Genomic DNA, 18,153 nt, shown 5'->3' with positions numbered 1-18,153 from the left:
TGTGGGGCTCGTGGCCTAAAACGTACGCAAATCGTAAGGTATGCACACACATATATATGCATGTTATATATCTGTGTGCGTACCTTGGCATACCTTAACTTTTCAGGCCATTTTTTTTAACATTTCGGTTTTATAAAAGATGGCTTTGAAAGTACACAATTCAAGCCATCTTTTATAAAACTTTGACTACGGACAAAATTGTCCGTCGGCAAAGATTTATAAAAGATGGCTTGAATTGTGTACTTTTCAAGCCATCTTTCATAAACCTCGAAAAATGTCGAGGAATCCCCAGGTTCGCCGAGGGTTAAAGACGCCTCGGCGACCTGGGGAAACAAAGGGACCTTAACTGCCTCTGGTGACCCCTCGCGCGAGAGGTCACCAGAGGCAGTTACTATGACTTACAGAAGTGGCAGCCAGGCACAGCATCGCTGTGGTTGGCTGCCACTTCTGTCAGATGCCTGACTTCGTGGCAGGCGCATCCCGCCAATGTTGCGTGCAGTGGAAGGGGGGGCCCCGGCAGGGCCCCGGCTCAGTCCCACTTTTTGGAGACTGCCGGGGCCTGGCCCCGGCAGGCCCCGGCCCACTTAAAGCCCTGGTGGTGGGAAAGAGGAATCGTTGTGGTTGGACTACAAGAATTCTTACATTAAGAAGAGTTGGATATCAGATGTATGGTTCCTTTGATATGGTGCTGAAAACCAGCAACTTGAATTGCATTGGCAATATAAATACACTTAACAACAAACAATAAATCCCCTTCAACATAAAAATGACAATGAAATTAAGAGGTGAGCAAAACCATGGTTCGTGGACAAACTACGGTCAAATAACATTGAACACAGAGAAGTATACTGACATCTTCTACATAATCTTTTAAAATAATTCTACTCCCCAATTGTACCACGTGGCAATTAAGCCCCAGCGTGCTACCAGTGGGCTGCTGATGGCAGACAGGGGACCCTCCCCACATTACCCATGGGCCCATCATCACTCAGTGTGTGGCAGCAGCTAAACAGCTTGGCTACCCTGCCACCAACCTTAAATGTCTAGCAGTGGACTTCTTCACAAGTCCCAGCTCTAACAGTAGTAAAAGAAGGGGCAGAAGGGATTCTGGGAAATGGCCCAAAATGTCACCCTCACATATCTATGTGGTGTAAAGGGGGGATTAATGAAAAAAAAAATAAGTGAAAAAAAGTCAGCATTTTCGGCTGTCGCAATTGTGTGTGGTCGCAGTGATCACATAGATCTGGGATGCTGTGCCTGCTCTCAAAGAAAGGGCTTGAAGTAGGTAGGTGTGCAGGTCACGCAATTCGAGCAAAACCAAAAGTTGATGGCAGGAAGGTTTTGAATAAATCATAACCACGGGCACAGCTCTGGGCAACCCTCCAGACTATCGTTTTTCAGCCTACCAATACAGAGGGGGAAAGACCATACGCAATTGGAGACAGGCTGCCACCACTGACATCATTTGATGAAAACCCTGGGTGCTGCAACCAGAAAAAAGCATAGCACCATTCAGAGGTACTATTTTGCTAGCAGGTATAAGCATGGACATTCCCCGTGCAGTTACCAATTAGAACATGCAAGTAACCATCCTTCAGGGCCACTGAGCCAATCCAATCACCCTCACCAATGGATGACAGAATCTGTGCCAGTTCCGCTTTAATTTCTCTCAGCAAAGAAGAGAGGTCTAGCACAGTTTGCAGCCTGGCCTGGTTCGCTTTGGACACAAAGAAAAACCCTGTCGTAGAAACCTTGGCATCTCCACGGAAGGGGAATGGCCTCAATGGCTGCCATCTGCATCCGGGGGATACAGGAGGGAGCAAACATGTCCTGTTCCTGGAGGTTCCAGAGAGTGAGTCAGTATATATGTCTGTCCTGTAGTAGCCTACTAGCACCTCTAATATTACAGGAAGGTTTTGATAATCTAAAATGGAAACAAATGTCTTATTCCATACTTTGATATTGATATTTTAATATGAAAGTCTGAAATAAGTATGGAAGTATGGAATACTAGTAGAAAAGCCTGTGTACACAGGCCTAAATTGTGTTGGATGGAAAATAATTGTATTTACAGAAAGCCCTCTGTAGGGGGAAAATGTATTCCTAAGGCAACAGCTCCCTCTAGCGGTGACAACAAGCGAAGCGGGTAGTCAGCACTGCGCATGACTGCATCAGACAAAAATACATCTGATCCTTTTATTATTTTAAGAATATGGGACAGTCATTTGAAATCAGTATTAGCTCCCTTCCCCCCCGCCACCAGTAAACACTCTAGACTGAACTGCACAGGAGAACAAGCAACCCCAGAAGCATTTTGACTGTGTTGAGCTTCATTCGGTAGGTGTAACCTGAGACCTCCAAGCACCGGGAGCATGAGACCCACCAGGTTCCTTCGACGAACCAACTCGAATGGCACAGACGAGCTAAATGTCAATGGAAATGTATGCTGTTCAGAGGAGCACGTTTTGGACTCTGCGACACTAGTGCAGGTCGCGACTAAAGAACTGCAATAGACTCCTTTCATAGTGGTAAAACTTCATGGAGGTCATCAGTACCAAAAAGTAAACACACAAGCTCGAAGTTGGATAGCCTGGGGAAATGTGCCTCAACGATGTCCCTCTATTTTGGCGCACGCTGTTTCTAGTGCTGACTAACGGAGGACGCCATTTTGTATTTTTTGCCAGTATGGAAGTTGTTCCACAACTGCTAAATTCATTAACTTGGCTATGAAGGAAAGGGGGAATTGGACGAACTAGAAACCAGTCTCTTCATGCTTTTATTTGACTTAACCCCTTCATGAAACCCTTTTGGCACTAAGGTAATTCGGCATTTTAAAAGGGAATCATTGCAGTTTATTAGCAACTGCAATTTTTCAACAGAGTAGCTCACATTTTGTTGTGCATATCACTAATAGTACTTCGCAGGGATCCAGACATTATTTTAGAAGCCTAAATGTTTTCATCCATATTTAAGTTGGGAGTAAATCTATTTTTAGGTAGTACAAAAGTAATTTCCATTCTCAATGGGGTTATCGTTTAGACGAGGAGTAGACGTACATTTCATCTCTAAAACCGATCCTTCTTCTAGTCTAGTAGTATTTCATACAAATAAAACGATCATATTCTCCTTCAAATGTGTTCAAATTAGGCAATAATAGTATTAGAGCGCCGTCTTGTGGCACTGTTGCGAACTGATCCGAATATACGTGTAAAACAGAGCAGGCTCAAAGGCGGCCATTGTATTTTACTTAGAAGCTTTTCTGTCTCGACATTTATATTTGTTGGCAATATTTGCTTTTTTTTAGGAAGTAAAAGTGGATGGTATGAGGCTCATCAGTAGGGCGAGAAGTTCCTCTTCTTGGCCAAACAGCTGTTAGGGTGGAAATAGTCTGGACATTTTATGGTTAAGAACGGATCCAACGGGTTAATAGTTCAAATCAATATTGTAAAAAGTACACGTCAGTAATGTTAGAGACGTTAAACAGAGCGTATTTCCAGCCGTGTAATAAGAGAACTGTATTTTGGTCTCCTAGATGAGTGAACACTGCTAAAAGAAAGCACCCACGCCTTGGCATATTTACAGCTGACAATCTGCCTGAACTGTTTCTCTTTTATTGTTTTGGTTAAGGATCACAGAGAGTAGAGTGAAATCTCCAAAAACCCAAATAATACAAGCGTGATTTCATTTGGGACCTTGACACTGGCCTTGACTTTTTCACAGAAAGCGACAATGTGTCCTCTATGTATTTCTCTTTTGAACTTGCTATTTCTGGTGCCCCAACCTTCTCCCCTCCTCCAAAAGGGCTTCGGTTTTGTTATTGTTTCTCTGCACTGGCACGCACGTACGTACTTGCAAACGTCATGGCTTCCTGGGGCAACTGGGTAGTGGAGTTTAGTTCAGGGTCTGATCAGACATCACAGAACAGACAAAACAGATTTTCCCACAATGGCTGCCTCTGTATTGAGCCTACGGGTCTCTTGCGAGGTGCAGGGCAGAATAACTCTGAGCGTTCTGCACATTATAAAACATACCCTCCACAAGGTGCCCTGTGGGAAAATGCAATCCGAATACATATTTTCTTGAATTGTCATCTAGTAACCCATAGTAACTTTTTCAGTTAACAGTGAAGAAAATTAAAATGACAGGTTTTATAAAGAATGACATCCCTTACATTAAGATGTATTAAAGACTGTTGACATGCCCCCACGTTCACCTCTCCAGTGAAAGACCTGCATCCAACTAGTATATTATATTATATAAATGTTAGATGAAAACATAGTTTTTCAGAGGAAGTTAGGGTTACTTGCTGAGCAACGCTAAAGTCTACAAAACGTTAGAATTGGCAACGCCAAGGTTATGAAGGTTGCGGTTATAAACACTCAGGAGCTCGTTTTGCTCCATATTGTAATTGTACAGTGGGGACGGGATACGTTTGCACTCCGGTGTAGCCAGGTCCTTGCTGCCAAATTTTCATCATTTGCATAGTGGAGTGCAAATGTGCAGGGCAAAAGGCAGCGCACATCCATGCTAGGCAGCATTTACTTTTAATTGTAAACACTGCTTGCCATGCAGACATGGTAAGGAATGTCCAAAATGACAATTAAACGCCGCTTGACAAGCTCACGATTGTTTAATTGCATAGCAGACAGCGTTTACAATGAATCCCTATGGGCACTGCCTGCTTTATTCTGCCACATAAAGCCAGCAGACCCCATAGGGATCTCCAGCATATGCGCTGGCATGGAAATGCATGCTGGAGTAAATGCTGTAGCATTTGTATGGCAATGTGGAAGGAAGGCATAGGATACTAAAGTTGGTATCCGCCCCTCCTCTCCGTCATACAAATGGCTGAAAATGGGGTGCGACATTAATGAAAGGCGAAAAAGCCTTACTCACAGCTTTTACGCCTTCCATTAACGTGATGCACCGATGGAACATGAGCTCCCCAGGCTACAATAAATATTTCACAAATATAAACAAAGTCTGTCTAACTGAAAATCAAACCATAACTTGTACTGCATCACTAACTACTCTGCAAGACTAATCATCATTCATTTGATACTTTATTCGGTGTAAAAACCATAAAATGCATGTGATTACCGACGTTAACATAAAAGTAGGATAAAACCATCAATCATTTGACAAATTTAAAACATTTTCAATAAGCTCATCCCTAAAAAAAAAGATTAAAGGGAAAGAGGAGAGTAAGCTCGCAACCTCATTAAAGTCCCCACATTTAGATCAACCACTGACTCTTAGAATATAAGCACTATATAAGAATACTTTTAGCTCCCATCAATCTTCCCCTTATTCTTAACTTTAACGTGAGCATCGTAGCCCTATGAATATAGTGGGTTGTGGCAAATAGAAGATGGTGTCCAGTGGGAGATCTACAAAATGTCATCGCTTCCATGGTAGATGGAAGACTAGATATCTTAAAATGTGGTCTTAAATATAGAATTCTCAGATGTTTCAATTTAGCACAAATGAACAGAAAATGAAAAACAGATTCTGTGCCTAGGCCACATAATAGCCAATCTAAGACACTGTGACAAGGTGAAGGAAGGCAGAAAAATGTCTAAGTCTTTCTTCCCTCTCTATCAGGAGAAAACCAACAGCATGAGTAATGAGGCCACCCTACTCACAATTCAAACAAGCATTGGCAAAGCTGGTTGGTCTGGCTTTGTAGATGTAAATGCTAAGACCTTTTTCTACCCTGTGAGGACGTTTCCAAAAATAGATCTTACCCTCTACATTTGCAAATCCTGGCCAATTGTCTTTGCCAGCACGTTTGACAGCTTTTTCAAACAAAAGAAATCCGACTAATCAATTTCATCCAGTCCAGCTAACACCAAATCGTCAATTCTATTTGCGCCCAGCCACCGAGCGGTCTGAAGTCAGGGAGTGCTTCTTTTGAGCTGGACAAACACCAGCTAGCTTAACGTAGCCTCGCCTCCCATACATAAAAAAAGAGCATGTCCTTTATGATAGGCGATGTGTGCGGATCTACGTGATGTTATCAAATTGAAATTTCAGAGAATCCTTTTTTAAAAATTTGATATTTTTTCGGTATTACCATTTCGGCAAGTTATTCCCGGTTTTCTTCTTCTTCGGTAACATCACTGTATACTGATGTGTGCAACACAAGATCTAACACTCTGCACACATTTACCACTCCCATAAAGTTCCACTCTCAACCAGTGCTGGAAATGGAAACATTTACTATGGGAACTCCCTCCCCTCTTCGTAGAGGGCAAGCAGGGCTATGTTATGTGGGTGGGGCTGAGCCCCAGCCCAGGTCAAGCAACACCCCATCTGTTTAAGAATGCCGATCCTTGCAATTTGAATAAAAGCAAAGACCATTTTGGGAAAATAAGAATAACCCCATCATTTTATATTTAAAATATGTCTCTAAAAGAGACTCAGCAAGAAACAATCTGGGCAAGTTTTGCAAGTTGGGCTTGCTTCTCTTTCATTCGCCTCAAAACTCACCCTAACAGAAAAATGGCTTTAAAGTTTAAACTTTAGACTTGTGCCTCTAAAGCAAATCATACCCTATGCTGTAGAGCAGATGACGGGGGTGCAGAATGCACGGAAGGGTCCTTTCTGACCTTTTCCGCTATTTGCACAGCTTGCACACAGGGTGTGCGGCTTTGCTGTTTCTGAGTGCATCTCATCCACAAATCCGTCTCACAAGTCCTCTCAAGCCCTGCTTGTGTCTGAGAGCTCCAGATTGTGGGAAGTGCTGGACTAGCATTTCCCGGGGAGCAGATCTTGGGGCCTGCTGGGCTGGCATTTCCTGGGGAGCAGATCTTGGGGCCTGCTGGGCTGGCATTTCCTGGGGAGCAGATCTTGGGGCCTGCTGGGCTGGCATTTCCTGGGGAGCAGAACTTGGGGCCTGCTGGGCTGGCATTTCCTGGGGAGCAGATCTTGGGGCCTGCTGGGCTGGCATTTCCTGGGGAGCAGAACTTGGGGCCTGCTGGGCTAGCATTTCCTAGGGAGCAGATCTTGGGGCCTGCTGGGCTGGCATTTCCTGGGGAGCAATCTTGGGGCCTGCTGGGCTAGCATTTCCTGGGGAGCAGATCTTGGGGCCTGCTGGGCTGGCCTAGCATGGGGACAGGGATTTCAGGACAGAGCGGCAATCCGGTGGGACAAACTTTGCCAGAGGACAGCTCGGTCTTGTTCCAGCCCATTTCTTACCCTGCTGTCAATGCTGGTCTCCACCTTAACCATTTTTACTTTACCACTCGCAGCCTCATTAATAATCATTATCAACTTGCTCATGTTGAGGGTGAAGAGTTAGCGTTAGTACCCTCAACTCAAATTTACCAGCAAGCAAACGGAGTAAAGCAAAAACCTTTGACAACATCCCATCTCCCAGAGTTTTCACCCCACATCCCTCAACGTGCTTGCAGAGCGGGTATTATTGTCATTCATTTGTTTTCCGTTGAAAAAGCTTGAAGGAGGGCTGGGAGGAGACGGGGGCCGGGGTCTTGCATCACTTGTCTTCCAAGTGCTCTCCATTCTAACCAGAGCTCTCAAGTTGCCCCCTGCCATGTGTAAGAAGGCCATCCACTCTTTATTTTCTCTCCTTGAATTCTGGGACTTGTGTTTTTTCCCGAATTTAAATGCATAAAAAAGGCAAGTCCCAGAATTCCACGAAACGGCAGGACTGAGTGCTTCCTGAAACATCATAAAGGCAAAATTGAGATCGCTGCCTAACATTTGTAGAAACATGATCAATTACAGGGCAGCGCTGTTCTTTTTGCAGGGGAGTCATGTGTGGCGCCAAATGATGAAACCCTGGAGGCAAAAGCGATTTCAGGAGTCAAGGAGTCGCACCCAAAGAAAGCAGGTAATCTACTTTGCATTTTTTTATTTACAAGCCTATTGCTATGTCCATGGCAGGGCTCATGCTGATGTGTTCTCCCCTTCCAGACTGCACCATTAAATCCATCGGAAGCCCCACGCACGTTGCAAAAGTGAAGTACACGGTCGGGGCCTGGATGATGGACTCCGGAAACATGAAAGACGAGCGCATATGGATCGCCGAACACTTTTCAGGTACCACAGCTTTGAAAGAATTCCCACGGAAGCCGCAATACTGACCTTGCCATTACGAGCGGGCGGGTTTTAGGCGCGCATAAGACGCACCTCAGCAACCATTTCCCGAACCACAGCACATGCGCAGAAGCAGCCGGGGACGCACAGTAGGGTTTTCTGGGCTAAAACCACGTGCTTGGCGCCAATGCTCTATTGTAACTCACACACAACACAAGTCGCAAAACATGTGTAATTAAACTGTGACCTTGATATCACACAACAAGCGGCGTAATCATGGTCGGAATGGGGGCATACAATTGCCTCAAGCACCAATGAAAAAGGAGGCCACGGTTGCGAATGGCAATTCATTCATTTTGTGACAGACTGTTTGAGTGGTACCCACAGCGGAGTTTTTTGATAAAATGTGATGCGAATCGTCAATTTGAAAGAATATGTATTTAGCAACACTGGTCAAAACTAACAGCCGCATGGTAAAGTAACTCACCACACTGACCCACATTAGGTAAAAAAAGTGCCCCATTTTGACCCCAAAAATTGCTGCACACCAGCATTTTGTGGTCTTGGTTTGCGAATTGCCCTATAGGCCAGTCTGAGCCTGGGCCTAATGTGATAAAGGGCATACGCAAAGAAGCCTCAAAGTTAGCTTTTCTGTTTTAAAAGCGTTACACATTATACGAGCTTTATCTGCCGTTTCATAGGACGTCTAGTTTCTTTCTTTCTCTCTCTCTCTCCCTCTGTCCCTCAAAAACATATCTTCATAGAGCAGGTGGTGAGGGTTATGTTTTCTTTTGCCAAAGTAACTATAACAATGGCAATTATTTTGTCGTACTACCACTATAAACTGTCTCTTTTTAAAAATGTTACAATTTCTAATGACCACTTGCAGTGTAGATTTTACTCCAAATAAGAACATTAGACTCAATATCAATCAAACCCTAGAATGCCCCACATGAAGGTTTTTCTGATCGATGGTTAACATTTCAAGACGCAAAGTCTGGTACGCTCCTATAGTCTGCTTTCAAAATACCACTATGAGAATGTGGAAGAGGACAAATAACACCAGTGAGGGTTCCAGCCTGCTTTGCATAAAATGAAAGAGCATTTTGGGAACATAAACATGACCCCAGATTCTGGACACTGGCATGTGGGCCTGAAGCCCTCTCCAACTGAAGAAGTTGCAGGCAGAAGGTAGCAGTCTGCAATGATGCTCAGCTGGGGACAATGATTGGATATCGACATACTGCTCCGGGATGCAGCCTAGATTCAGCTTTTTTATGGCTCATATCCCCCCCCCCCCCCGATGATTACCATCTACTTGTGAAACTAAATATCCTCAAAATTGGGGTGTAGGATAGATGTAATGAGCCAAAGGAAGGCATAACACATGAAGGAAGGAACACACACGTGTGTGTGTACACTAAACAGAGTCTGGATTATCAGCTGGTTATCGTTATCTCTAGGTGGTACACAGGCTCTTCATATCTGCAAGTCACAGGTTTGAAACCCGATAAGACCACCAAATGGTTTAATGCACTTACTTTGCTCGAGAGTGGGCATGCAGGCACTTGGAGTGGCATTGGAGGGGCAACACATGGCCACTGCTTTTTAAAACTGTCCTCTACCCGTCCACCCTCCGTGCCCCCAGCGCCCACATTTTGAGGCTGGCTTCACCCCTGCACAGATTTATATGTGTGACAAACATGCCTGTGATAAAAGGGTTGTGTGCTTGAACCCCCGAGTCCGTCCACACTGCACCGGTGCTCTGTCCCCTATCCGCTATGGAGAGGGGCACACGGTCCAGGCTATAGCCATTTCAGCGCACCCTTTCTTCCTACGGTGAGGTTATGGGACCCAGTGAAGGCCAGTGTGTCCTCCCATACATAATTCAATAGCACAGCTGATTGGGTCAACCTCCAAAAAATGGCAGTGTATACCTGGCTGCATCTGATTGGTCCACAATACGTAATGCTTAGAATTAATATATAGTGTACCACCGAAAGAGGGAGGGCCCCTACCAAAGCACGTGGCTTTGAATAATTTGTGGGACCCCCACACCTCTGGAGGTGCAATGGTGTCCTTTACGGTTGGTTTATGTGGTATGGTATATACAACTTAACTCGGGGCGCAGTCTTATGCACTATGACACACTGGGTCTTTACCCTGTCATTGTTGCTTAATTTCTATCTAGCCACTGCTTCTTGCAGGGGCAATGGTTTCTGTATGTGTTGTGTTAAGGTTGGTTTGATTTACACCCTGCACCGCTGGCATGTGCATAGTCTCCAGGCGCTCTGTGCTCAGTCTTCTATGCGCCCCTATGAGAGAATGTGAGGTTTTTTGTTAACAAAAGGATTTCACCAAATATTCTTCTGAAATAAATCTTGATTATTTTCTTAATGTGTGTATATACCAGCAGGGCTACTAGATCACAGGTTAAGTCTTTGCTTCGGGCAGTCTAACCCAGCCCTTACTTCTTCCAAAGTCGATAGAGAGAGCGTAGCCTTCAATTGGATTATGCCAACCATGATTACAACACTTAGGGGCAGGAGGAACCTGGCATTAAGTGCTAGATAAGAACATATTACTACGCGGTGCTTATTATCCATCGGTTTGTCTTTTGGTGTTTTGTTTTTGTATAGCCTTCTGTTCTGTTGTGCATTTTACGTGTAAGGGTAACCCTAAATGTCTCACTTCTGCCGGTATGGGAATGGGTCCAGGTTTTCACTGTCGCTATGCAAGTAACATCAGGGTAAGACAAGTGCGTGAACAAGGCGGGGCGCCTCTTGGGCAAGGTTTGTCTTGCTAGGAAACGCCAAGATCTGTTGCAGAGCGGAGCCCTCACCCACGAAGTTATCCGCCGAGGCCTCCCATCCTTTTGACGAGCTGTTCGTATTGGTGTGTATTTCTTGGAATATACAGGTTTTTTTATTATGGTTGTTATTGTGACCAATGAAAAGAGCAGAGTTCAACTTCCATTATTCACTTAAAAGGGTTTCTTGCTGAATCACTACCATTGACCTATTTCCAATATAAAATTGTTGGCATTCTTATGTTCCCAAAATCCTCTTTGCTTTTATGCAAAGTGTCAGGCTTGGGTTTCTTGAAGGGATAGGGTGTCATATGACCTGGGCTAGGGCTAGGACTCGGCCCTTCGGCCCCCAACCCACATGCCCCCCTGCCTCCACCAAGGAGCGGGTGGTACCCAGAGTACATTTGTTTTCCATTTCCAGCACAGGAAGGCCACTACCAAGGAGTGCTCACAGATCGGGGATGCTGACACTCCATTCCAAATGCTGACACTCCATTCCATTTCTGCCACCCTCCACCACTTTAGGTGGCATTAGGGGTATGATGGTAACGGTAAACGAACGCAGTATTTTAAATACCCACAGTTTTTCCCATCCACTTTATCAGTAGAAACCGCGGGCAGTAAAATCAGGTTTCTGATTGTGGCAGCATGGCCTTAGTCTGACTACCGCCTGAACATTCATGACAATATTTCATAACTGACCTCCACCGAAAGAAAGTGGAGGTCATTTATGTCGAGGTAAATGTGTTTTCTATTTTGTAAACCATGGCTCCGGTTCAACAAACATTTTCCCCACTATACTTGGGCGACCAGATCTAAAAAGTGGCTGTCAAGGCACTACACTACAGTAGCGTTTGGAGGGGAAGGGGGTTTAAGTGTTACTGTTCAAAGAAACACACACATCATAATTAATTTACCGCAGACTAACACTATGTTAAGATGTAAAATGCAGCATTTCTCTGTGCAAGATTGTGCATTCCTGCCTGCCAGCTATGAGACCTACCACCAAAACCCGGGACCACTGCAGTTTCCAATGGGAATATAATCTTGAGACAGGGGGACAGGGCACACAATACTGGGAAAGTCCCGGCAAAACTGGGACGTCTGGTCACCCTACACTAGACCGTGTGTTCACTTTTATGGAAGCATATGTGCTCTCTTCAGAGAGGGCCTGAGAAAGGGGGCGTCCGGCATGAGCACACTGATGCCCTTTTACACCAGCCAATCAAGGGGCGGCGGAGGACATTTCCTAACATTCCAAAGTCGGCCATTTTCACCACCATGAAGCCCTTGAAAGTGCCTTGCATAGCAAAGCATGCAGTTTGCTTTTAGATCAGATGAAAGGGGGATGCACAGAAGGATCACTTCCGACCCTTACGTGCATTTGTTGTCCCTTTGCACAACAGAAGTAGGAAGGAGTGATTTCTCGAATGTGTGACCATCAATTTTACAGGGAAGTACATGCATAGCTTGCCGTTTCACCATATGTTACATGGGGTAAAAAAAATAACTTCACGTGGGCTCATATTTGTTTATATGCGATAATGCTGTTCCGCCGCCTTTTATTTCTTTGCACTCTTGCAGCAGTAAACTTGACTATCATCTACAACGCAAGAGATACCAGAGGCATTTACGGAATTTTCAATGTTTGCTGCAATTTAACAAATAAAAAGAAACGTCTAAAATCTGAAAACATTTTGTATTTTTGCACCACAGGCCTTACCATAAAGCAGTATGATAACTTGACAGCACTCCTGAATGATAACTACAAGCCTGTAAAGCTGAGGTGGTTCTTCCATGGCTGCGGCCACACCGTCTTCAACCAGTCACTGTACTACCACAAAGGAGGCTCGGACACTATTGTGAGGTATGCTTGTATGAGTCCTTCTTCTGTTCTAACCCTTATTCCAACCGATATCATGGAAGTTATGTCAGATTGTGCTATATTATTTAACAAAGGATTATGTTTTTTTCAAATTCAAATTTAAATTGAGCTCTCAAGAGATTTAACGATATAGACGATTACAAAACTTGTTTCGATATTCTCTTCAGAATATTAAAAGCAAGAGATGTCAGGAATGTATACATTGTCGAAATTGATCGGCATCAACCACAGGGCTGTTTAATTACGAAAATACCAGGGATAGTGGGAGTGACATCACACACCTGATGACAACGGAAGTGATGTCATATGACCTTTGACCTGGATATCATCGTTCCCGTTTAACCCTTGTAACATCACCGGAAGTGGCTTGCAGCATAAAAAAAGTACATAAATGTAAACATTTTTAAATACCAAATCGGTACTAAAACAGACAAGAATATTTTAGATACCAACCACATTTTAACAAGGGCACTCACTGCCTTCATTTGCCATGGATGGGGCCATGATATGATAGGGTTAGAATCAATAGAATAAACATAGGCCGAGGAACTCCCATAGATATGCCAATTTAGCATTGTATGGCCAGTTGCTTGCATATTATGCCAGTTATAGCTGCATGTCAGTTATCTTCATTATATAAGTAGAGCCCCTACATTGTCAGTTTTAAAACTTTAACAACGCTTACATCTCAGTTTCAAGAAAACAGTATTTCTTGCACTTGAGCATTTTCACGACAACACACTTTATGTTACAGTTCCACTCTTTGCTTGCAATTTCAACACCTTAAGCCATTTGTCCACATGTTCACAGTTTGCTTGATTCCTCAAGTATCTGCGAACGCCCGACCAAAGGCCTTTAGGCCTGCTACTAGGTTGCAATAGCGTAGAGTACACCTACTCTGCATTCAGCCATTCAGTCACTGTAGGCGAGTACCTCAATGTCCATTTCAACAAAATGCATCTGGGGCCAAAATACCTTCAACTCTCCCTTCCTAAATATCTTCCTTCTCGTGCATTTCGCTCATCCGCCTCCAACTCCCTCAGGGTCAGCCGCTTCTCTAAGCAACGAGTTGGTGGGAGATCTCTCTCGGATGCAAGGGCCTCCCTCTGGATCAGCCTTCCTGCCTCCCTAAAACTTGAGGAGAACCATCTCCGGTTCCGGAAGTGCCTCAAAACCCTCCTCTTTGCTTCTGCTTTTTCTTCCTCTCTCCCCTGCTAAATCACTGAAATTGTACTAAATCAGCAATCTGGGGCACTCACCAATCTCGGTCCTTGGCCCAGCCACTCTCCCCTGCACTGCCTTCCCGGCAACCCCTGCACTGCGGGACTGTCTCTGGATCGCTACAGCCCCTCTGCCCAGCACTTGTCTGCACTTATCTTGGACTTGCCACCAGCTGGCCCTTATTATTTATCTTGTTCGTTACTAACCGTGTACTGCACTTTCCCCCCTCCCTTTCCCCCTTGCACTTTTCCCATCCCCTTAACCTTGCACTTGCACAATCTGAATGACACCTGGCCTAGTAGGATCGTTGTCTGTCTCCCTTTGTCCCCCCCCTCCCTGCCTCGTCGCGCCTTGAAACACTTGTGTATAGGCGCGTTACAAATGCCATATCATATCATATCTTCTCGCCGGTAGCGGCCCCCGATTTATAATCCTCTGCCTAACCTCCAACAGTTTCCCAGTATAGTCGAATATACAGGCCACAGGTGTTACCTCTATCCACTGGTCAGTCCTCTTCTGCACCCCGCTGATCAACCCCTCCCAGTACTCTCCTAATTTGGGGCAGTGTACCACATGTGCACGATCATAAATTGTATGAGGCAAAACCTTGAATTATACAAAACTTTCTTAGGTTACACACATCAGACCGTTTCAGTTCGATGAACCTGGAAATCGTGCTGCCATTTCCCTTTATTGCCTGGGTCTTGCCACTGTAGACTACTTAACCCTCTCTTGTATGAGACTGATATGCTTAAAGGCCCCATGCCCGGTGCCGCTTCATGCACGTAGGAGAATCCTGAATTAATCAGAGGCTCAGCTGGAAAATTAGGTCATCCTGCCCTAAAGGTAGACCTCCTATGGCAGTAGTGCATCCGCTGAAGATGGGGTGCGGGGGAGTCCCCTAATATGGTCTTAATCTCATCCCAGTGGACAAACCTCCCCAGAGTATACATATCTCGCAACCTGCATATGCCCGCTTCCTTCCAGCTCTTTTCCATAGGCAGATCTAAGGACGGGGCAACTGCACCCCCCCCCCCCTTGCTTGCGGAGTAGCCTCTACCATGTCGACCTTGTTGCCTCCACCGGGTCTAGCCAACCCCCTCACCCCGATGTGTACTCCCACCCGTAAAGGAGCGAGTTCAATGAGACCCCACACACAGCTCTCTTCTCCAACAACACATGCGGAGGGGGATCGGCCAACATCTCCCAGTATGTTGCATACAGTCCCTGTGCAGTTAAATAGTATAATATGATATGATAGGTTATTTATAACGCGCTTAATACCCAGAGGTTTCTAGGCGTAGATTAGGGATGGAACCTGTGTTGCTCTGTGTCGTCTTGCTTCCAAGGCGAGCATGTTGCCCCTGAGCTATCCTCCAGAGACAAGTACACCTCATAATGCAGGACCAACAGCCCACCCTGCACCCATGGTCACATCAAGGATGCCCAACTGTTCCTCTCTGCTCGATTACCCCCAAAAGAAGGATGAACTTATCGATTGCTGCTCTTGGAAAAGAGCTGGTCTTTGCCACATCACAATGTTGTTAAACAGATACAACAATTTTGGTAGCACAAATATTTTGAGCAACGACAATCTGCCCAGTAGTGACATAGGTATCCTAGCACAACCCCGTAACTTAGACCGTAATCGTGTCATGTATTCAGTGTAATTCAATTGCAACGACTCAGCTTGTGATCGTGCCACAACTATTCCTAACATTTCATGGCGTTTGCCGCTACCTTCAGACCATGGGTTTTAGGAGTTGTTAGTACAGTGTTGGTGAGAGGGAATATCATAGATGTCTCCCTGTTGAGGTGCAGTCCTGAATATTTCCCAAAGCCCTCCACCATGTCAAGCAGACTAGTCACATGGTCCAATGGCTGGCGGACATACAACAATATGTCATCCGCATAAAGTGATATCAGTGTAGGGGGCCACCCCGTCTGAGGCCACTCTCCCCATACCCATCCCTCAATTTATCAGCAAGAGGTTCAATAACGGCGGCAAAAAACAGCAGTCGTGCCACCTCCCAACTGTATTGGGGAGGGCAGAGTACCGTTTGTATTGACCTTAGTCCTAGGGGCTTTGTATAGTAATCTTGTCTGCAACTGAAAACGGGGCCCAAACCTATAGTTCTGAAGAACGCGAAAGAGAAACAACCAATATACTGTGTCAAATGCCTTACGCATATCAAACGAGATAGCACCGCCCATGCCGAAGGAGTGACCAGTGACATTGCCCCATACAGTCTCTGTAGATTGGGCGCCATATCCCTCCCAGGAATACATCTACTTTGGTCTTTATGTATTAAATATGGCATCAATAGGAGCAGCCTACTCGCCATAACGTTTGCAGACATTTTGACATCTACATTGATTAATGACAAGGGGCAGTATGATGCGCCGGCACTAGGCAGCTTATCCAGTTTTAATAACTCGATTATCACAGCCTCCTGGAACGATTCCGCAGCTTACCCCTTACCAGTGCCTCCTCCCATAACTGCAGCAAATATGGTACCAATTCCCCCTGGAATTCCTTTTAAAACCTGGCTTCTAGGCCGTCGGACCCATTCGACTTTCCATTCGGCAGACCCCTAATGGCTTCCCTAATCTTGTATGACATAACAGCCATCTCTAGTGCCTCTGAGGCCTCACAGGACAGCTGGGACGTCGGTATGGACTTGAGGTACTCATCCGTTTCTTCCCCCGATGCCTCCGCCTTTGGTAGATACAGTGTCTCATAGTATGTGCGAAACACAGTGTTAATGTCTTCCTCTGTATATGCTCGTTCGCCTGATTGGGCAGCTGCATATGCTATAGGAGTCATCCCACATTCCCTGAATTTGTGCGCAGGAATATATCACAGCCCTCGACCTTCGGCAGGAGGGACTCCGATATACACCACAGATCCTTACGCGAGTGCATATCGTGCACTGACAAGTAATATGTGTACCCCCGGTGTTCCTTGTGCAGGAACCTCCAGGCATCCAACAACCCTAATTCATGCATGCCCTCTAGAATTGTACTGGCTACTTTTGTCTTACTCCTAGCATGTATGGAAAACTTATCTAGCACAACATCTAGTATGGTGTTAAAATCAACACCCAAAATAATCTCAGCTGTGGGAAACTGCCCCAAGGAGCGTATTAACCCTTGTCTCGAGAGGATAGCTCAGGAGCAACACGCTCGCCTTGGAAACAAGACAACGCAGAGCAACATAGGTTCGATTCTCAGGTCTACGCTTAGAAACCTCCAGGTATTAAGCGTGTTATAAATAACCAATCATAATCATAGAACTCTGGATCATCTGTGTTGGGGCCATAACTATTCAGTATCACCACCTCTTTCTTACACAGACATCCGTGTGCAAGCACATAACCCACCACTGGGTCCACCAAGGATCTAGTGCAACTAAACTCCTGGGACTAATATATCAACACCATGACACTCCTGGCTTGGGTGGAGTAAGAAGTGTACTATCTCTGCTTCCCCCAAGCAGGCACTATTGCCTGTGCCAAATGATCCATTGCATGTGTCTCTTGAAGCAACAAAATGGGAGCTCCCAACCTCCTGGCCTGAGCTGTCACCTGCCTAGATTTAGGGTAGTTGCACAGCCCTCTCACATTGCAGCTTAATAGTTTAATTGGAGACAGCCAACCCCTCAATTGTTTTCCAGTAGAAACCAACTCTTGCGTATCCAATCCATTTGCAGTGTGCCTCCTACTCCCATCTGCAGTTGGCAAGTACATTTTAACTTTCCCTCCACCCTTGTAAGAGGCAGCTGCCCTCCCCAACTAGCAGTGAACGCTCCTCGCCCTTCTCCCTTCCCCAACATGAACCAGTAATTTAGCATCTTTAGACACAAACAAATGTAACTTCTATGATTGCCATTTCCTAGACTTTAGTACCAATACAGTCGCTAATCTTTAGAGCCACTTTCTCAGGTGGCGGGGGTGTTAGATGCAGTGTCCCACAGTGGCACCTTGGCCACGATAAACGTCCCCACCTCCTCCGTTGCTGTAAAGAAATATAGCTTCACATTAAACTGGAGGCACAGTCTGGCTGGATATAACATGGCATACTGCAAGTTCCGGTCACATGGCAGCTTCTTCACTCCCATAAATTGCTGTCTCTCCTGCTGGACAGTCAGTGAGAAATCCGGAAAGATGTAGATGAT

At 45.3% G+C, this 18,153-nt stretch overlaps 1 protein-coding gene across 1 annotated transcript in view; it reads left to right on the top strand.

Annotated features, from left to right (window-relative positions):
- GLDN (gliomedin) overlaps positions 1–18,153 on the top strand; it is a 208,055-nt gene that overhangs the window by 158,417 nt on the left and 31,485 nt on the right. The window contains exons 7-9 of the mRNA XM_069624809.1: positions 7,772–7,855; positions 7,939–8,064; positions 12,587–12,737. Of these exons, the coding sequence (XP_069480910.1) occupies positions 7,772–7,855; positions 7,939–8,064; positions 12,587–12,737 (361 nt within the window). The remainder of the gene's footprint in view (positions 1–7,771; positions 7,856–7,938; positions 8,065–12,586; positions 12,738–18,153) is intronic.

This window comes from Ambystoma mexicanum, chromosome 11 (genome assembly GCF_040938575.1).
Source record: "Ambystoma mexicanum isolate Mex_15411 chromosome 11, UKY_AmexF1_1, whole genome shotgun sequence".
Taxonomy (NCBI): Eukaryota; Metazoa; Chordata; class Amphibia; order Caudata; family Ambystomatidae; genus Ambystoma; species Ambystoma mexicanum.
This window is presented reverse-complemented; position numbering and strand designations above follow the sequence as displayed.